Source organism: Gorilla gorilla, chromosome 19 (genome assembly GCF_029281585.2).
Source record: "Gorilla gorilla gorilla isolate KB3781 chromosome 19, NHGRI_mGorGor1-v2.1_pri, whole genome shotgun sequence".
Taxonomy (NCBI): domain Eukaryota; kingdom Metazoa; phylum Chordata; class Mammalia; order Primates; family Hominidae; genus Gorilla; species Gorilla gorilla.
In genome coordinates, this window is record NC_073243.2 from 31203750 (window position 1) to 31219611 (window position 15862).

At 36.1% G+C, this 15862-nt stretch overlaps 1 protein-coding gene across 6 annotated transcripts in view; it reads right to left on the minus strand.

The window, feature by feature from the left end:
- Window positions 1-1065: 1065 nt before the first annotated feature.
- ZFYVE16 (zinc finger FYVE-type containing 16) overlaps window positions 1066-15862 on the minus strand; it is a 74321-nt gene continuing 59524 nt past the window's right edge. For all 6 annotated transcript variants that reach the window (XM_055366945.2, XM_055366943.2, XM_019013615.4 and 3 more), the window contains 4 exons: window positions 7129-7291; window positions 6192-6297; window positions 5222-5389; window positions 1066-2747 (listed from right to left, as the gene is read on the minus strand). In XM_055366945.2, coding sequence (XP_055222920.2) covers window positions 2589-2747; window positions 5222-5389; window positions 6192-6297; window positions 7129-7291 — 596 coding nt within the window. In that variant the 3' untranslated portion in view covers window positions 1066-2588. The remainder of the gene's footprint in view (window positions 2748-5221; window positions 5390-6191; window positions 6298-7128; window positions 7292-15862) is intronic.

Consider the following 15862-nt stretch of genomic DNA (forward strand, 5'->3'; position numbering starts at 1 on the left):
AGTTCAGTGCTTAAGATTCTTTAGATCACTGGGGCAATTCTAAACTTGCCTGTTCTTTTACATTGGTTCTTCCACCTCTGATTCATTATCATCCTAAAGGTGAAAGTATTTGGGAGTCTCAGCCTATTGTGTGGAGGGTCTCCTGTTAGGTTCATCACCTTATATGGGCCCTGAACTTTAATTTCTGTCCCCCTCACTCATAAGGTTGTCAGAGTAAGGGTCCATGCTTGCTTCTCTTATTCTCTTTACTTTTGGACTTGGCATTCCTTATTGTCTGGAAAATCTCTTTGATGTTTTAAGATTATTCTTGTATTTTAATCAGGAATTGTTTTCAACAGGAACATGATGTAAATATCCTAGCATGCAATTTTCAGAAACAAGTAGTTTCCCACAATTGAATCTTTGTTCCTACAGGGCCAAATCCTACTCTTTTCTCTTGGCATGCTCTGCACTTAAGCGCATACTACTTGTGGCATGGAATCCATAAATGCTGATAAAGAACTATGCCTAATTCTGTCAGAACAATTAATCATTTTTAGAAATTTTTGCTTAGAAACCTGGTAAAGTGCTCTGCATGTAGCAAGTATACAAACACACACAGTTTGTTGAATAGCTGCATAAAACAAATGGGCTAGATTTTACTTCATATTTCAAAATTCAGAGAAAGAGAGTAGTATTAAAAGACATAAGCCAAAAATAGATCATTGCAGACTGAGTACAAAGAACCATTCTATTTCTTCACTCTTAAAAAATTAAAATTTCAAATTAAGTACCAATGACCAAATAAGTAACAAACACATTCAGAAACATACTATATGTCTACAAAGAATATTTCAAAATGTGCCTCCAAACTTCAGGCACATAATTCCAATTTTTATTGAATGTAGAGATTTTATGAAAACAAATCCAAAGCTATCCCACCATGTAACAGCTCTCTACCATTTGGTTATTTTAAGACTGTTCAATTACTTACATGGCAGAATACATACACTATATTTAGAAAACATAAATTGGGTTTGATATGCAATTGTTTTCATCTTACACCATTTCAATAAATTTCACAAATTATAACAGGTTGCCATTTTATTGAATATCTGTGACACATTGTTCAGGAAGTAGCTACTTCCAGAAGGCTGATATTCTCCTCCAAATTGTCTTTGGCTAAGTACTACAGATGTGATTCAGTCCAAACTATATGCCCAAACTGATTAAAATTCTCAGTCTCTCCTAGCTTGAGACCTCAGATCCTGAGTTATAACTTTGACTTGATCTTCAAGTTGAGATGCTTCATAAATATTTTTCTTAAAACAGGGCTATTTAACATAATTTCTTTTTCTTGAAATATATGAGTGTTTTTGATACAAAAACATATATTACACATGAGAATGTTTAAAGCATCAAAATAATGATTAAATTTTTTACATAACTTAAATGACAGGACTACAATATGCCCCCCACTTTTTTGCTGTTTGAAGTAAAGAGGAAAGCTCTGTCACAATTTCAAATACATAGGATTTAACTTATGTTAATATCCTGTTATAAAAAATAACTACCATATAAAGAATTTAAAATATGCAAAAGTGATTAGTTCATTTAAATTTATACTTATACATTGGTGTCAATGAAAATATGCGAAGTTGCCAAGAAATTTCTAAGGATTAAAGTGGAAGTAAAAAAACCTGTTTCAGGCTTCATTTATTGCTACATAATGACTACTTCAAGGGTCATCTGGCCTATCGTCAGTCACTCTTAGAAGTGGTAAATACAGTGGTATACTTTGGAAGGAAAGGAGGAAAAAAATAATGCATTGTGATACAAAAATATTACCTATATATAAATTATTAAAGATTTATAAAACACATTCAGAATATGTTCTTGCTATAAAAACAATATACTTAAATATAGAAGCAAAAAGTCCTGAAGCACCCGCAATTATTTTAATATCCATTTAATCAGGAAAAACTATATATATGGATATATAATACATACATATGTAATAATTTGAGAAGAAAAAAGGCAAAATTCTGATTATAATCCAAAAAGAGTTTATCTAATTATGGAGGTAGGTCTCCACTCCAGTTATACAAATAAGTTATCAGTTTTATTCAAAGAATTATAAGTCTAAGACCTCGAAACTGGTTTTTGTGCCACTGAAATACAATTTGACAGACTTTAGAAACCAGTATTCTAACTGGCATATACACAAAGCAGATATTTCCTTCATAAGGTTACATCTGAAAAGAGCCTTCATTAAAATCATTATTGGCATAAAGAGGTATACCTAAGTGCAGATACTTTGGCTTAGCATTTAAATAACACAGTAAATGCTACAAATTTCTTAAAAGAAATCCTTGTCTTTTTAGTACTTAAATTAATTGTAAAGCTTCAGAAAGTATGGATCTCTTAAATTTTTAGATATTTAAATATTGTGCTAATGATTTGAAAAGATCATTCCTGCCTAAAGAGCAAAGCTTATGTGTTTCAAAAATCAGACATTTATACTTTTAGTGTTTGTGGCATTTCAGCTTTAGTGCTGGAGTTAGTTTTAACAAATTAGGTTGCAATATGTAATATGGCACATTCTTTCACTAAAAAAGATGTTCTATAATGAAAAACACTAATTCTATTTCTAATGGTAAACTAGAGTTGGAGGTCCCACCATGGATCACAGGTATCAGAGCACTATCAAGATCATTTAGATAATGCTGAGGCAGAAGTTGGCCTTCAGATCCTGCCTGAAATTCAACCTAGAAAAAAAAAAAAAATTCTTGATAAGAAAATGAGCAATCTTGTTTAGCTCGGAATGTGAATATAAAATAAGTGAAATATTTTAAAATACCAGTTCAAGCATGTTAAATAAAATATTTGATATATTTATAAAAAAATTCTACATTCTCCTGTATCTTTTATCTGTCTATTACATAAATTATAATTGTTCCTCCCCACATATCATAAAGATAAAATTGCCACTATGTCATACTTTACGTTTCCTCTAAATGAACACATAAACAAATTAGAGGGATGAGGCTTTGAATAACTGCCGACATTACTTAAATTAAAAACCCCATGGTATTAAAAAAATCTACTTGAAATATTTCAAATTTGTTATTGCAATAATATTTAATATTAGACTCTAACATTGGTGCAAATTACATTTTAATACAATTGGCTAAAAAAAATTTACAGTGCTTACTCAAATAACAAATAGTGGGTGCTTCCTTGAAAAGAGGACTTTTAATAGTGAGATAAAAACAAAACCCCTTTTCCAGTAAGAACTGAGTAAAATATATCCTGGCTGGAGAAAAGCAAACCCTCAGCATATGAACTCACCCATGTTTAGCTTAACCATTCTAATGAATTCTCTGATTTGAAAATCTATATTGGATGTTGGAAAGAGTTACCTGGATGTCAGAAAGAGAACTTTCAGTTCAAATCTGTTAGGACAATAAATATTCCTTAGGAATAGGAATATTTATTTTCCTAACAGATTTGAACTGAAAGTTCAAAGAAAAACAAATTGTTTTTACATGCAAGATGATCATCACTCCTTGTTAAGAAAAAATACAAATTAAAATAATACTGGGGCCAGGCGTGGTAGCTCATGCCTATAATCTCAACACTTTGGGAGGCCAAGGCAGGAGAATTGCTTGAGCCCAGGAGTTCAAGACCAACCTGGGAAACACAGTGAAACCCCATCTATTTAACAAGTAATAATAATATTAATAATAATGTGGTATTATTTTTCACCTATCAAATTGTCCAAGTTCAAAAGTTTGATTATATACTTCTTTGATAAGGATGTGGGGGAGGCCAGGTGCGGTGGCTCACACCTATAAATCCCAGCACTTTGGGAGGCCACAGATCACGTGAGGTCAAGAGTTCAAGACCGGTCCAGCCAACATCGTGAAACCCTGTGTCTGCTAAAAATACAAATATTAGCAAGGTGTGGTGGCACATGCCTGTAGTCCCAGCTACTCGGGAGGCTGAGGAAGGAGAATTGCTTGAACCCAGGGGGCAGAGGCTGCAGTGAGCCAAAATCGTGCCACTGCACTCCAGCCTGGGTGGCAGAGTGAGACTGTCTCAAAAAAAAGATGTAAGGGAAAGAGCTCTCACAAATTGCTGGAAGAAATAAATATAAATTGACATAACCTCTATTTGGGATAATATGGTAATATCTATTGAGTATATACTCAGGCCTGGCAATTCTACTCAGAATTTTTCTTATAGATATACTTACGCTTATGTAAAAGCAAAATATTGTGGACAACCTGAATGTCTATCAACATATATCAAATATGCATGAATAATTAGTTAGATAAATTATGGTACATTTATATAATCAACTACTATGCCGCTGTTAAAAAAGAATGTCTGCTAGTATTAATATCTTTAAGATATATTAAAGAAGCAAGGTAAAAAATGTGTAAAAGAGGGAAGATGAAAAATGAGGACACACACTTATTTGCTTGTAGATGCATAAAATCACAAAGAATACGTAAGAAATGAGTAACACTGATTGCTTGGCCGGAGAGGGAGGATAAAGAAAAGTATGGAGGTGAACTGATGGGTTGGATGTCAACAGTAGGAAAGATATTTCCAAGGCTGTTGCCTTATACAACTCTACTGGGAACCATTTACATTGTAGTCTGGAGTTATTATCTCCAGAGTCCACCAGTTACACAGAATACATTGTGAATGCTGCTCTCCACAAATATTCAGTGAGGTGGTCCTGTTATATATACACTTTTAGACTTTTAAGATTTTAAATCATGTACATATAGAATTTAGTCAGATAAGTAAATTTAAAAACCTACCTATAAGGCAGAGTAGTCATGGAGAAGGGTTCATCAAACTATGGCCTGCAGGCCAACCTTGGCCCCACTGGGTAAACAAAATTTCACTGGAACATAGCCACACTTAATTTGTTTACATACTGTGAATGGCTGCTTTCCCAATATAATGGTAGTGTTGAGTAGTTGTGAAAAAAACCATACTGCCTACAATGTCCAAAATAGTTACTGTCTGTCCTTTTGCAAAAACAGTTTGCTGACCCCTGTTGTGGAGACTAATACAGATAATATATGTGAAGTGTGTAGCACACATTTGATGCTCAACAAATTTTCGTTCCCTTTCATCCCAAAATAAAAGGTTGAAGAAAAACTTGATTATTTTAATATGCAATACATTCATTTCAAAAATACATCACAAAAACACGCCTCACCATATCAGTGTCAATGGAAACTCTGAGTCCAATTTTATTCATCCCATTACTCTTTAGAGTTTTCAGGTGAGGGCACAGCGCAGCACTACAAGCCATGGCTATTTCTTTTGCAAACTGATAAGAAGTTGGTAAAATAGATAAATCCTGGTCCTTTAGAAAGTAGAACACCTGAAATGTATTTAATTAGGAAACAAGTCATGATTAAAAGTAACTTTAAAATGCAACAATTGCTGCTTTCAAGTTTAATTAAATTCCAATGTAAGTACCATGAAAAGCATTAGTTGTGAGAATTCTATATCGATAGCTTGATCTGTACTATAAGTAAAAACATAAAACCAAAAGTTATGGTAAATATGGAAATGTCTCAGCAATTTTTGCCTAAAGTTAATTTGTAGCAAGGAAAGGCTTATTAAATCAGTATGAGTCTATCCTGTAAAGAACATCTATATGAAGTTAAGATAAAACATTGTGTCTACATTCTCTACAGGTTCTATTTTGTACATGTAATAAAATCACAAAGAATGCATAAGAAATAAATATGAGGGGGAATAAGGAGGTAGACTAAGGACTTGGGAGTCTGTAGTTTCATATCCTCTAATTTAAAAAAAACTAAAACATGAAAAAGTAACTTTCATATGTGAATGCTGATTATAAATTAATGACAATATCTTATTTTTCATAAAATCTGAGGAAAATGAAAATATGGTCAAGTAACATATTACAGTACAAAGATGGCAATGCTGCCAACACAGCTGGCAGGCAGTACCACCATTTGATAGCCTGAACTAACCCTATGGAAATCCAATTCTGGTGTATAAAATTCTGGGGTGGAAATGCGTATGTCTCAAAGTGTAGCATAAAAAGTATAATAAGCTATGCATAAATATTTAGAGGTTGAGTATGCACAATCTCCAAAGAACAAAAATCATATTGAAACACAGCATGTAAAGGAACCTTCTTTCTTAGTTACCTCGGTACACTTTACAATCTTCTCATCGGTTTCAAAATCTGCTTCCAGTTTTATTTTTTCACTTGGAAATCCTTGTAATGATATTCCATCCACTGAACTGATAACACTATGAAATAAAACATAATACAATAGAATTATTAGCACCAATGTGTTTTTTGAAATGAATTATTAGATTTGAACAAATGGAATGAGGGAAAAAATATAAAAGAAGATATGTCAATTATATACAAAATAACTAAATCTGTAGTTCACATTCATTTACCAAGATTTCTTGATTGTGTAGTAATCTTTTTTGTTCATCAATAAATTGTATCTCCTTTTTCATATGCCAAATTCAGACCTCAAGTTTAAAATACCTTAGATAGTCTAATAGAAAAGCTGCCTCATGAATTCAAAAACTCTATTTTGGAATCCTTCAGCCCTCTTTTTCCTTCTTTGCTCCAGACCCCTTAGCCAATCTCAAAAAAAGAAAGAAAATGGGTAACTGAAGAGAGGAAGGAGTGGCAGTAATAATCTGTAAGGCCTCTAATGTAAATATTATTAAATCCAGTTGTTTGTATTTATAGTGAATCAAAATAATACAGTATATATCATCCAAAGGGAATCTTTTACTTATGTGACAAAAATAGGTACCATCTGAAAGAAAAAGTGTCTTGCCTTTTCATCCCTGGCATCAAGCCCACACTGCTACACAACAGACGTTTCATCATCAAGCCCCTCTCAAATGGACCATCCTGGCCCAAAAACCACACCACAACTTATGAGGCTAGTTAGGTACATGTTTGAAAAAGATTGCATTCATTAATTTGAGTAAAGGCATTTAAATTGATGGTATAAGTATATATTCGTTCATAAAATATTTAGTTTTATTAATAGGATATTTTAATCTTGCACTTTCCTTCAAATCAATTATATTTTAGAATAAAAAAATTCCTACCCTTTGTTTCCTTTTTCTTCAGCATCTACCCAGCAGATATCCACGTATTCTCTCAGGTCTACTGCATCAACTTTCCCACATGTAATTTTAAAGTCTTTCTGTTCTCGTAAAGCTAGCCGCAAGCCATTCATGGTCTCTGGAGTTATTTGTACCATTAAGCCATCTAGAAATGAGACTAAGTTTCACATTTCTTTTTGCCAAATACCAATGTGTGTATCTAAGCCATAAAATTTGCTATCAAAATATGTTCTGTATAAGATACAAGTTTTAAATCATTTGCTAATCATCTTAATGGTTGTTTTCCACTAGGAAATAAGACAAGTATTTTGCAAAGTTAAGAATTTTTTTTTTAAGGTTAAAACAAAGAGAATTTCTGCTTCTGGCTATGATGAAATAACTGGTACCAGATAGCCCTGTCATGTGACAACCACCCTAAGACTAGACAAAATGTATGAGATAACTGTTTTCAGGTTCTGGACAATAGGCAGTGCAATATTGAGATCCCTAGAAGGAAACTGAAGAGGTTAAGCCCATGGTTATCTCCAGGCAGAGAACTCAGGTAAGCTTAATGGGTCACCATGAGGAAATTATTCCCAGGCAGAGAGCCCTTACTCTCTGCCCTGAGCTCTCTGCCTGGGGATAATTTCTTCAAGGTGACCCACTAAGTCTACAATGGCCCTATTGGCTGAGAACTCAGAGATAAAGAGCTTGGTGAAGCCTAGAATCTGCAGTCAGGACACTTAAGAGGGGGGCACTAGAAAACTGCATGGAAGACTTTGAAGTCTTTGGACTAGAACTGGGGACACAATAACAGAGTGAGACTAGATGAGGCTTAAACATAGCACAGTGTTACAGCATGGGGAACAGAACAGAGGTAATAGAAGTCAAATAATGTTGGGGAATTTGGTCATGTGGACCAACCAAAGTGAAGAGACTTTATTAACACCTCATTAACTAGCATTGTAGAAAAGCCAAAACGAAGCCCTTACAAAATCTATAGGCAAAATAGATTTGAAGACTGAGTACTGTCAAATTAGTGTGGACCGGTAAACACCTTAGGATTTCCACAAATCCATCTTAAGAAAGTGAAAAATCAAGTGTACACGATGTCAAGGTGATCAACCATGAAACTGCCTACTAAAACATAAACAAACCTTCTTCAGCAAAAAGTACTTAGAATCTAAAGTTTCTAAAGCATGTAACTATTGCGGGATCTGGCCAGCAGCCCACAATGCAACAGGGCTCTCTCTTTGTTCCTAGGCAGATCAGCAGGTTGAGAAATAATAGACACACAAAAGATAGTGAATGCTGGGTCCAGGGGGGTCACCGCCTTCTGGTCCCGTGGTGCCAAGAATGCACTGGATATACCAGCATTTATTATTAAGTTTAGTGAGGGCAGGGGTAGCTTAGTGAGGGATTTAGGGTCATTTGATTATGAGGTGAGATGGTCACATGGGGATGAAGTAATTCTTTAACATAACATCTGTATGCAGAAGTACAGTATACAGAGATAAGAATTTACAATATAGTGTGTGCATCAGTAATTTCTAACAGAGCCTTAAAACAGAAGCACAGTCTTTCCATAACCTGTGATTAGCAAGATATTAATCAGCAGTAACACTTGCAGCAAAAGCTGGTTACAAACAATCCATAGAAACAGGACGTGAAGCTAGACAACCGGTTAGACCAGAAATTCTCAGAAGGGAGTATGCCTTAACCCTAAAGAGGCCTAGAAGAGCCGTAGCAAGATGAGGGCGTTTATAGCCCTATCTTATCCATATGGACAGGCACCCCCCCATGCGTCCGTTTATAGGCTCTCCACAAGGGTCGCATTCCATTCCCAGAGCTATGAACATCTGCTTTTCTGGGATAGGAATCTTGGTGATGTGAAACCTCCCTGACTGCACGTCCACTCATAGGCTCTCTGCAGGGGGAAGCACATCACGTGCTGTTGGCTCATTCTGCTAGTCCAACCTGGCATTGTCTTTACACAGTCCTGCATGCAATTTTGTATTTACAATAATCAGGAGCATTTCATCTTTTATTCTGTAGCAATAGTTTCAGGGGGTCTCCCTACATATAACAATGACAAATACACAACCAAAAATTACTAGACAGGCCAGGTGTGGTGGCTCACAACTGTAATCCCAGTGCTTAGGGAAGACAAGGAGGGAGGATGTCTTAAGGCCAGGAGTTCAAGACCAGCCTGGACAACACAGTGAAACCTCATCTCTACAAAAAGTTTAAAAATTAGCCAGGTGTGGTGGTGTGCACCAGCAGTCCCACCTACTCAGGAGGCTGATGCAGGAGGATCACTTAGCCCAGCAGTTCAAGGCTGCAGTGAGCTATGACTGTACCACTGCACTCCAGCCTGGGCAACAGAGCAAGATCCTGTCTCAAAAAAAATAATAGAACTTACTAGACAGAAATGAGAAAATGTGACCCCTTCGGCAACTGAAGCCAACTTCAAGATGGCCAATTAAGCATATAAAAATTTTAAAACAGCTATAATAAATATATTCAAAGAGGCTGGGTGCGGTGGCTCATGCCTGTAATCCCAGCACTTTGGGAGGCTGAGGCGGGAGGATAATGAGGTCAGGAGATCGAGACCATCCTGGCTAACACGGTGAAACCCTGTCTCTACTAAAAATACGAAAAATTAGCCAGGTGTGGTGGTAGGTGCCTGTAGTCCCAGCTACTCGGGAGGCTGAGGCAGGAGAATGGCGTGAACCCAGGAGGTGGAGCTTCCAGTGAGCCAAGATTGCGCCACTGCACTCCAGCCTGGGTGAAAGGGTGAGACTCTGTCTCAAAAAAAAAAAAAAATAATATATATATATATACTCACACACACACACACACACGTATATATACACACACACATATATATATATACACACATATATATGTATATATGTATGTATATTCAAAGACATAAAGGAAACGCATTCAAAGAATAAAAAGCAAATATGGGCTAAATAAACATATAATAAATCTTGAGAGAAATACAAACTGGAAAAAGAAACAAAAAGAAATTCTGGAACAGAAAAGTACAATCTAACTAAAACTGAAACCCCAAAGGAGAGACTTAATAGTAGACTAAAGATGGCAAAAAAAATAATTGGAGAACATAAAGAAAAATCAGTGAAAAGTATCCAATCTGAAGAACACAAAGAAAAAACATTGAAGAAAAAATGAGCAGAGCATCAAGAATCTATGGGGTGACACAAAACAATCTAACACACACACGCACATATATTTGTGTACACACACACACATTCACATACACATACAGTGACAAAGTCCTAGAAGAAGAGAGACTGGAATCTAGGCACACATAATTAAGCTGATAAAAACTGAAGATGAAGATGGTATCTCAAAAACAGACTGATGCCAGGAGCAGTGGCTCACACATGTAATCCCAGTACTTTGGGGAGGCTGAGGAGGGAGGATCACTTGAGTCCAGAAGATTGAGACCAGCCTGGGCAACATAGGAAGACCTCATATTTACAAATTTTTTTTTTAATTAGCCAAGCATGGTGGCATGTGCTTGTAGTCCCAACTACTCAGAGGCTGAGGAAGGAGGATCACTTGAGCCCAGAAGTTCAAGCCCCAGCCTGGGCAACATAGTGAGACCTTGTCTCTACAAGAAAACAACAAAAAAACAGCCAGGTGTGGTGGTGTGTGCCTGTAGTCCTAGCTACTCAGGAGGCTGAGATGGGAGGACTGCCTGAGCCTTGGAGGTTGAGGCTGCAGTGAGCCATGATCATGCCACTGCACTCCCGCCTGGGTGAGAATGAGACCCTGGGTGAGAATGAGACCCTGGGTGAGAATGAGTCTCAAAAAAAAAAAAAAGAGAAAAGAAATAAGAAGAAAAATATTTGGATATCTCAAATTCCATTATCAAAATGACAGATATGGCACATAAAAATAAATCATAAAAATTCACTTCTTAAAAGGTATTAATTGATAAACATGGATCCAGATGGGTGTGCTTATGATTACTGCTTCTATTATATTAGGAGTCCCAGCCAGTAACCAAAATAAATAAATAAAAAGCATAAGAATTGCAAAGAAAAAAGCAAAATTACACTATTTCAGCTACACAGAAAAGTCTAAAAGAATCGACAGATAAATTATTATAAATAAGAGTATATAATGTGGCTGGATGTAAGTTTTAAAATGCAGAGATAAATGTATTTCTATATACCAGAAACAGATTACAATTTTAATTTAATAAGATACCATTTACATCGGCAATAAAATCTATAAGGTAAAGGAATAAATCAAGAAAATATATACAAGGCCTAAACCAAAAATCATAAAGTCATGTACCACAAAACAACATTTCAGTCAATGAGGGATCACATATACAACAGTAGTCCCATAAGATTATAGTACAGTATTTTTTACTGTGCCTTTTCTGTGTTTAGATATACTTAGATACACAAATGCCATCATATTATAACTGTCTAACATATTCAGAACGGTAACATGCTGTACAGGTTTACAGACTAGGAGCAATTGGCTATACCATATAGCCTAGGTATGCACTAGGCTATACTATTTAGGTTTGTGTAAGTGCACTCTATGAAGTTTGCACAATGACAAGATTGCCTAATGAAACGTTTCTCAGAACGTATCCCCATCACTAAGCAACACATAACTGTAGATTTAAAATAAGTGAGGGTCTACTATATGAATAGGAACACTGAAAATGGAAAATGTGCCAATTTTCTCAAAATTAAGCTAATGATTTAATGCAACCCCAGATAAAAATTCCCATGGACCTTTTGTAAACCTGACAAGTTGATCCTAAAACTAATATGAAAAAATCAAAGGACTTACACTGGCCACGGCACTACTGAAAAGAAGAATAAAGCATATGGGTGCCATCAACCTCCTGAGTAGCTTGGGGTACAGGTGCATGCCACCATGAAGTTTTCATTTTAATTGTTGTAATTTTGAACTCCAGAATTTATATATATTTTTTTCTTATAATTTGATCATTTCTATTGCTTCACTGATATTCTGTTTGGTTGGACATCATTCTCATGCTTTCCTTTGGTTCTTTAGACATAGTTTCCTTTAGTTCTCTGAACATATTTTAAATAATTGATTTATACCCTTTGTCTTGTAAGTGTAATGTCTTCGTTTCCTTAGGGACAGTTCCTGCTACTTGCTTTTCCCTTCACGTATAGACCACATTTTCCTGTTTCTTTGCACGTCTGGCAATTTTATGTTGAAAATGAGACATTTTAAATAATTAATGAGGCAACTCTGGAAATCAGATTTTGTCTTCTCCACAGAGTTTTTGTTGCTGTTTGTTGTTATGTGGCTTTTTTGAACTAATTCTGTAAAATCTGCATTCTTTGTCATACATATGTAGTCACTAAAGTCTCTGCTGAGTTAGCTTATTAGCTGTCTAATTATTGAACTGAGATATCCTTAAATGCCTGAAACTAATAACTATCCTAGTCTTTGCTGGAAGCTTTATGTGCTTGTTCGGGCATGCCTTCAACATTTAAGTCAGGCAGTGGACACCTCTATCTTGGCTATCACTTCCTGCTTGTGCAGAGGCTCAAGGTCAATCTGAGGTGGACACATAGGACCTTCCCAGGTCTTTCCTGGGCATTTGTACATCCTTGTATTTGCAACTTGCATGTGACCCCTTACTGACAAAGCATTCCCCAGCTTTTCCTTTTAACCTTTAGATTTGCCTGTTGTTTGCCTCAATTGTATTCCATAGCTAGAGGCTGGTTAAATACTTGCTGTATGCATAATCATTCCATTTTGACAAACACTCCCTGAGAAAAGATTTTTCCCACTGGGTAAGCTTAGAGTCAGGAAACAGCCTTGTAAGTAGGGTCTTCCAGGGAACCACCTGAGAAGTCAAATAATGACAATTGTCTGATAGTAAGTTTCTGAAGGAGCTCCAACCCCTTACTGCCCCCACCACTGGCTATAAGCCTGCTGGTTTTCAAGGCTTCTGCTGTGCTGGAGATGAGAGGATAGGTATAGGGCAAGTTAAAATAACAGCTTGCTATTCTAATCAAGATTCAGTCATTTTTCTTTAATAAACCATCCCCAATTGCTATAAACTTTTGGTTAATTTCCAGAGTTCTGAAAGAGTTGCTTCTGATTCTTTGCCAGTTTCCTCATTCCTTATATGGGGCAGAGTATTTTTTGAGGTTTTCAGTGTCGCAACTTTCACTAATGTCATTCTCCACAGTATCTCAGTTACACAGCTTTATAGGAAACCCTTTTATCCAAAGAAATAGGAAAATATGGCCTATATATGAAGGGAAAAGCAAGTAACAGGGACTGTCCCTAAGGAAACAAAGACATTACACTTACTAGACAAAGGGTATAAATCAATTATTTTAAATATGTTCACAGAACTAAAGGAAACTATGTCTAAAGAATCAAAGTATGAGAATGATGTCTAACCAAACAGAGAATATCAATGAAATGATAGAAATTACAAAATTGTAAGAAAAAAATACAAATTCTGGAGTTCAAAATTACAATTAAAATGAAAACTTCACTAGTGGAGCTCAACAACAGATTTGACTAGGCAGAAGAATTTGTGAATTTGAAAACAGACCAACTAAGACTACCCAGTCTGATGAACAGAAAGAAAAAAGAAGAAAAATGAACAGACCCTCAGAGACGTGTGGGTATATCATCAAGAATACCAACATATGTGGCTGGGCAGAGTGGCTCATGCCTGTAACCCCAGCACTTTGGGAGGTTGAGGCAGGTGGATCCCATGAGTTCAGGAGTTCGAGACCAGCCTGGCCAACATGGTGAAACCCTGTCTCTACTAAAAGTACAAAAAATTAGCTGGGCGTGGTGGTGGGTGCCTGTAATCCCAGCTAACAGGAAGCTGAGGTGGGAGAATCGCTTGAACCCAGGAGGTGGAGGTTGCAGTAAGTCAGGATCACGCCATTGCACTCAAGCTTGGGCAATAACTGGGAAACTCCATCTCAAAAAAAAAAAAAAAAAAAAGAATACCAATATATGCATAATGAAAAACACTCATCTGAACATCTAAGAATCACAGAGAATTCCAAGTATACTATAAACTCAAAGGGATCCACCCCTAAACACATCATAGTCAAACTGTGAATGACAAAGAGTGTCATGAAAGCAGCAATAAAGCAAATCATCACATACAAAGGATTTCAAATAAAATTAACTGCTGACTTCTTAATCAGAAACTACGTAGAGGCCAGGCACAGTGGCTCATGCCTATAATTCCAAAACTTTGGGAGGGCGAGGCAGGAGGAATGCTTGAGCCCAGGAGTTTCAGACCAGCCTGGGCAACACAGTGAGACCCTGTCTCTACAAAAAATAGAAAAAAAATTAGCCAAACCTGGTGGTACATGTCTGTAGTTCCAGCTACTCAGGAGGCTGAGATGGGAGGGTCGTTTGAACCCAAGAGTCAAGGCTGTAGTGAGCTGTGATTATGCCAGTGCACTCCAGCCAGGGTGACAAAGCTAAATCCTGTCTCAAAAAAAAAAAAACAAAGAAAAGGAAAAAAAAAGAAACCATGGAGGCCAGAAGACAGTGGAATGACATATTCAAAGTGCTAAATGAAAAATATTGTTAACCAGAAAGTTTATGTCCAGCAAAACTCTCCTTCAAAAATGAAGGAGAAATTAGCACATTCCCAGATAAACAAAAACAGAGAAAATGTGTTGCTGGCACACTTCAAGTACAAGAAATACTAAAGGAAGTCCCTCACACTTAAATAAAAGGATGCTACACTGTAACTTGAATGCACATGAATAAGAGAATAGGTAAGGTAACTACATGGGTTAATATATAAGAACATAAATGTATTTTGGGTTGTAACTCCTCTTCTCATTTAAAAAACATATGCATAAATCAATAATTATAAATCAGTGTTGATGGGCACATAATGTATAAACATGTAATTTGTATGGCAATAATGACACAAAGGAGTAGAGAGGAAACGATAAACAGGAGTAAAGTTTTTATATATTATGGAAATTAGATTGGTATTTATCTGAATTATATTGTTAAACATTTTGGTATTAACTGTAATGTCTATGGCAACAACTAAGAAATAACTAAAAAAATACATATTAAAAGAAGTGACAAGTGAATTAAAATGGTACACTAGAAAATATCTAACACAAAAAAACACAGTAGGGAAGGAACAGAGAAACAAAATATAATTGACGAACCTTTACTAGAATAACCAAGAAAAAAGAAGATTCAAATTACTAAAATCAGGAATTCATGAGGGGACATTACTACCAACCTCACAGAAATAAAGGATTATAAGGGAATACTATGAACAATGTTATGCCAACAAATTAGATAACATAAATGAAACTGATAAATTCTTAGTGATATGGTTAGGCTTTGTGTCCCCACCCAAATCTCATCTTGAATTGTAATCCCCATAATCCTCACGTGTCAAATGAGAGACCAGGTGGAAGTAATTGAATCATGGGGGCAGTTTCCCTCCATGCTGTTCTTGTGATAATGAGACAGTTCTTGCAAGATCTGATGGTTTTATAAGGGGCTCTTCCCCCTTAGCTCAGCACTTCTTCCTGCCGCCTTGTGAAGAAGGTGCTTTGCTTCCCCTTCACCTTCTGCCATGATCATAAGTTTCCTGAGGCTGTGCTGAACTGTGAGTCAATTAAACCTCTTTCCTTTATAAATTACCCAGTCTCGGGTATGTCCTTATAGCAGCATGAGA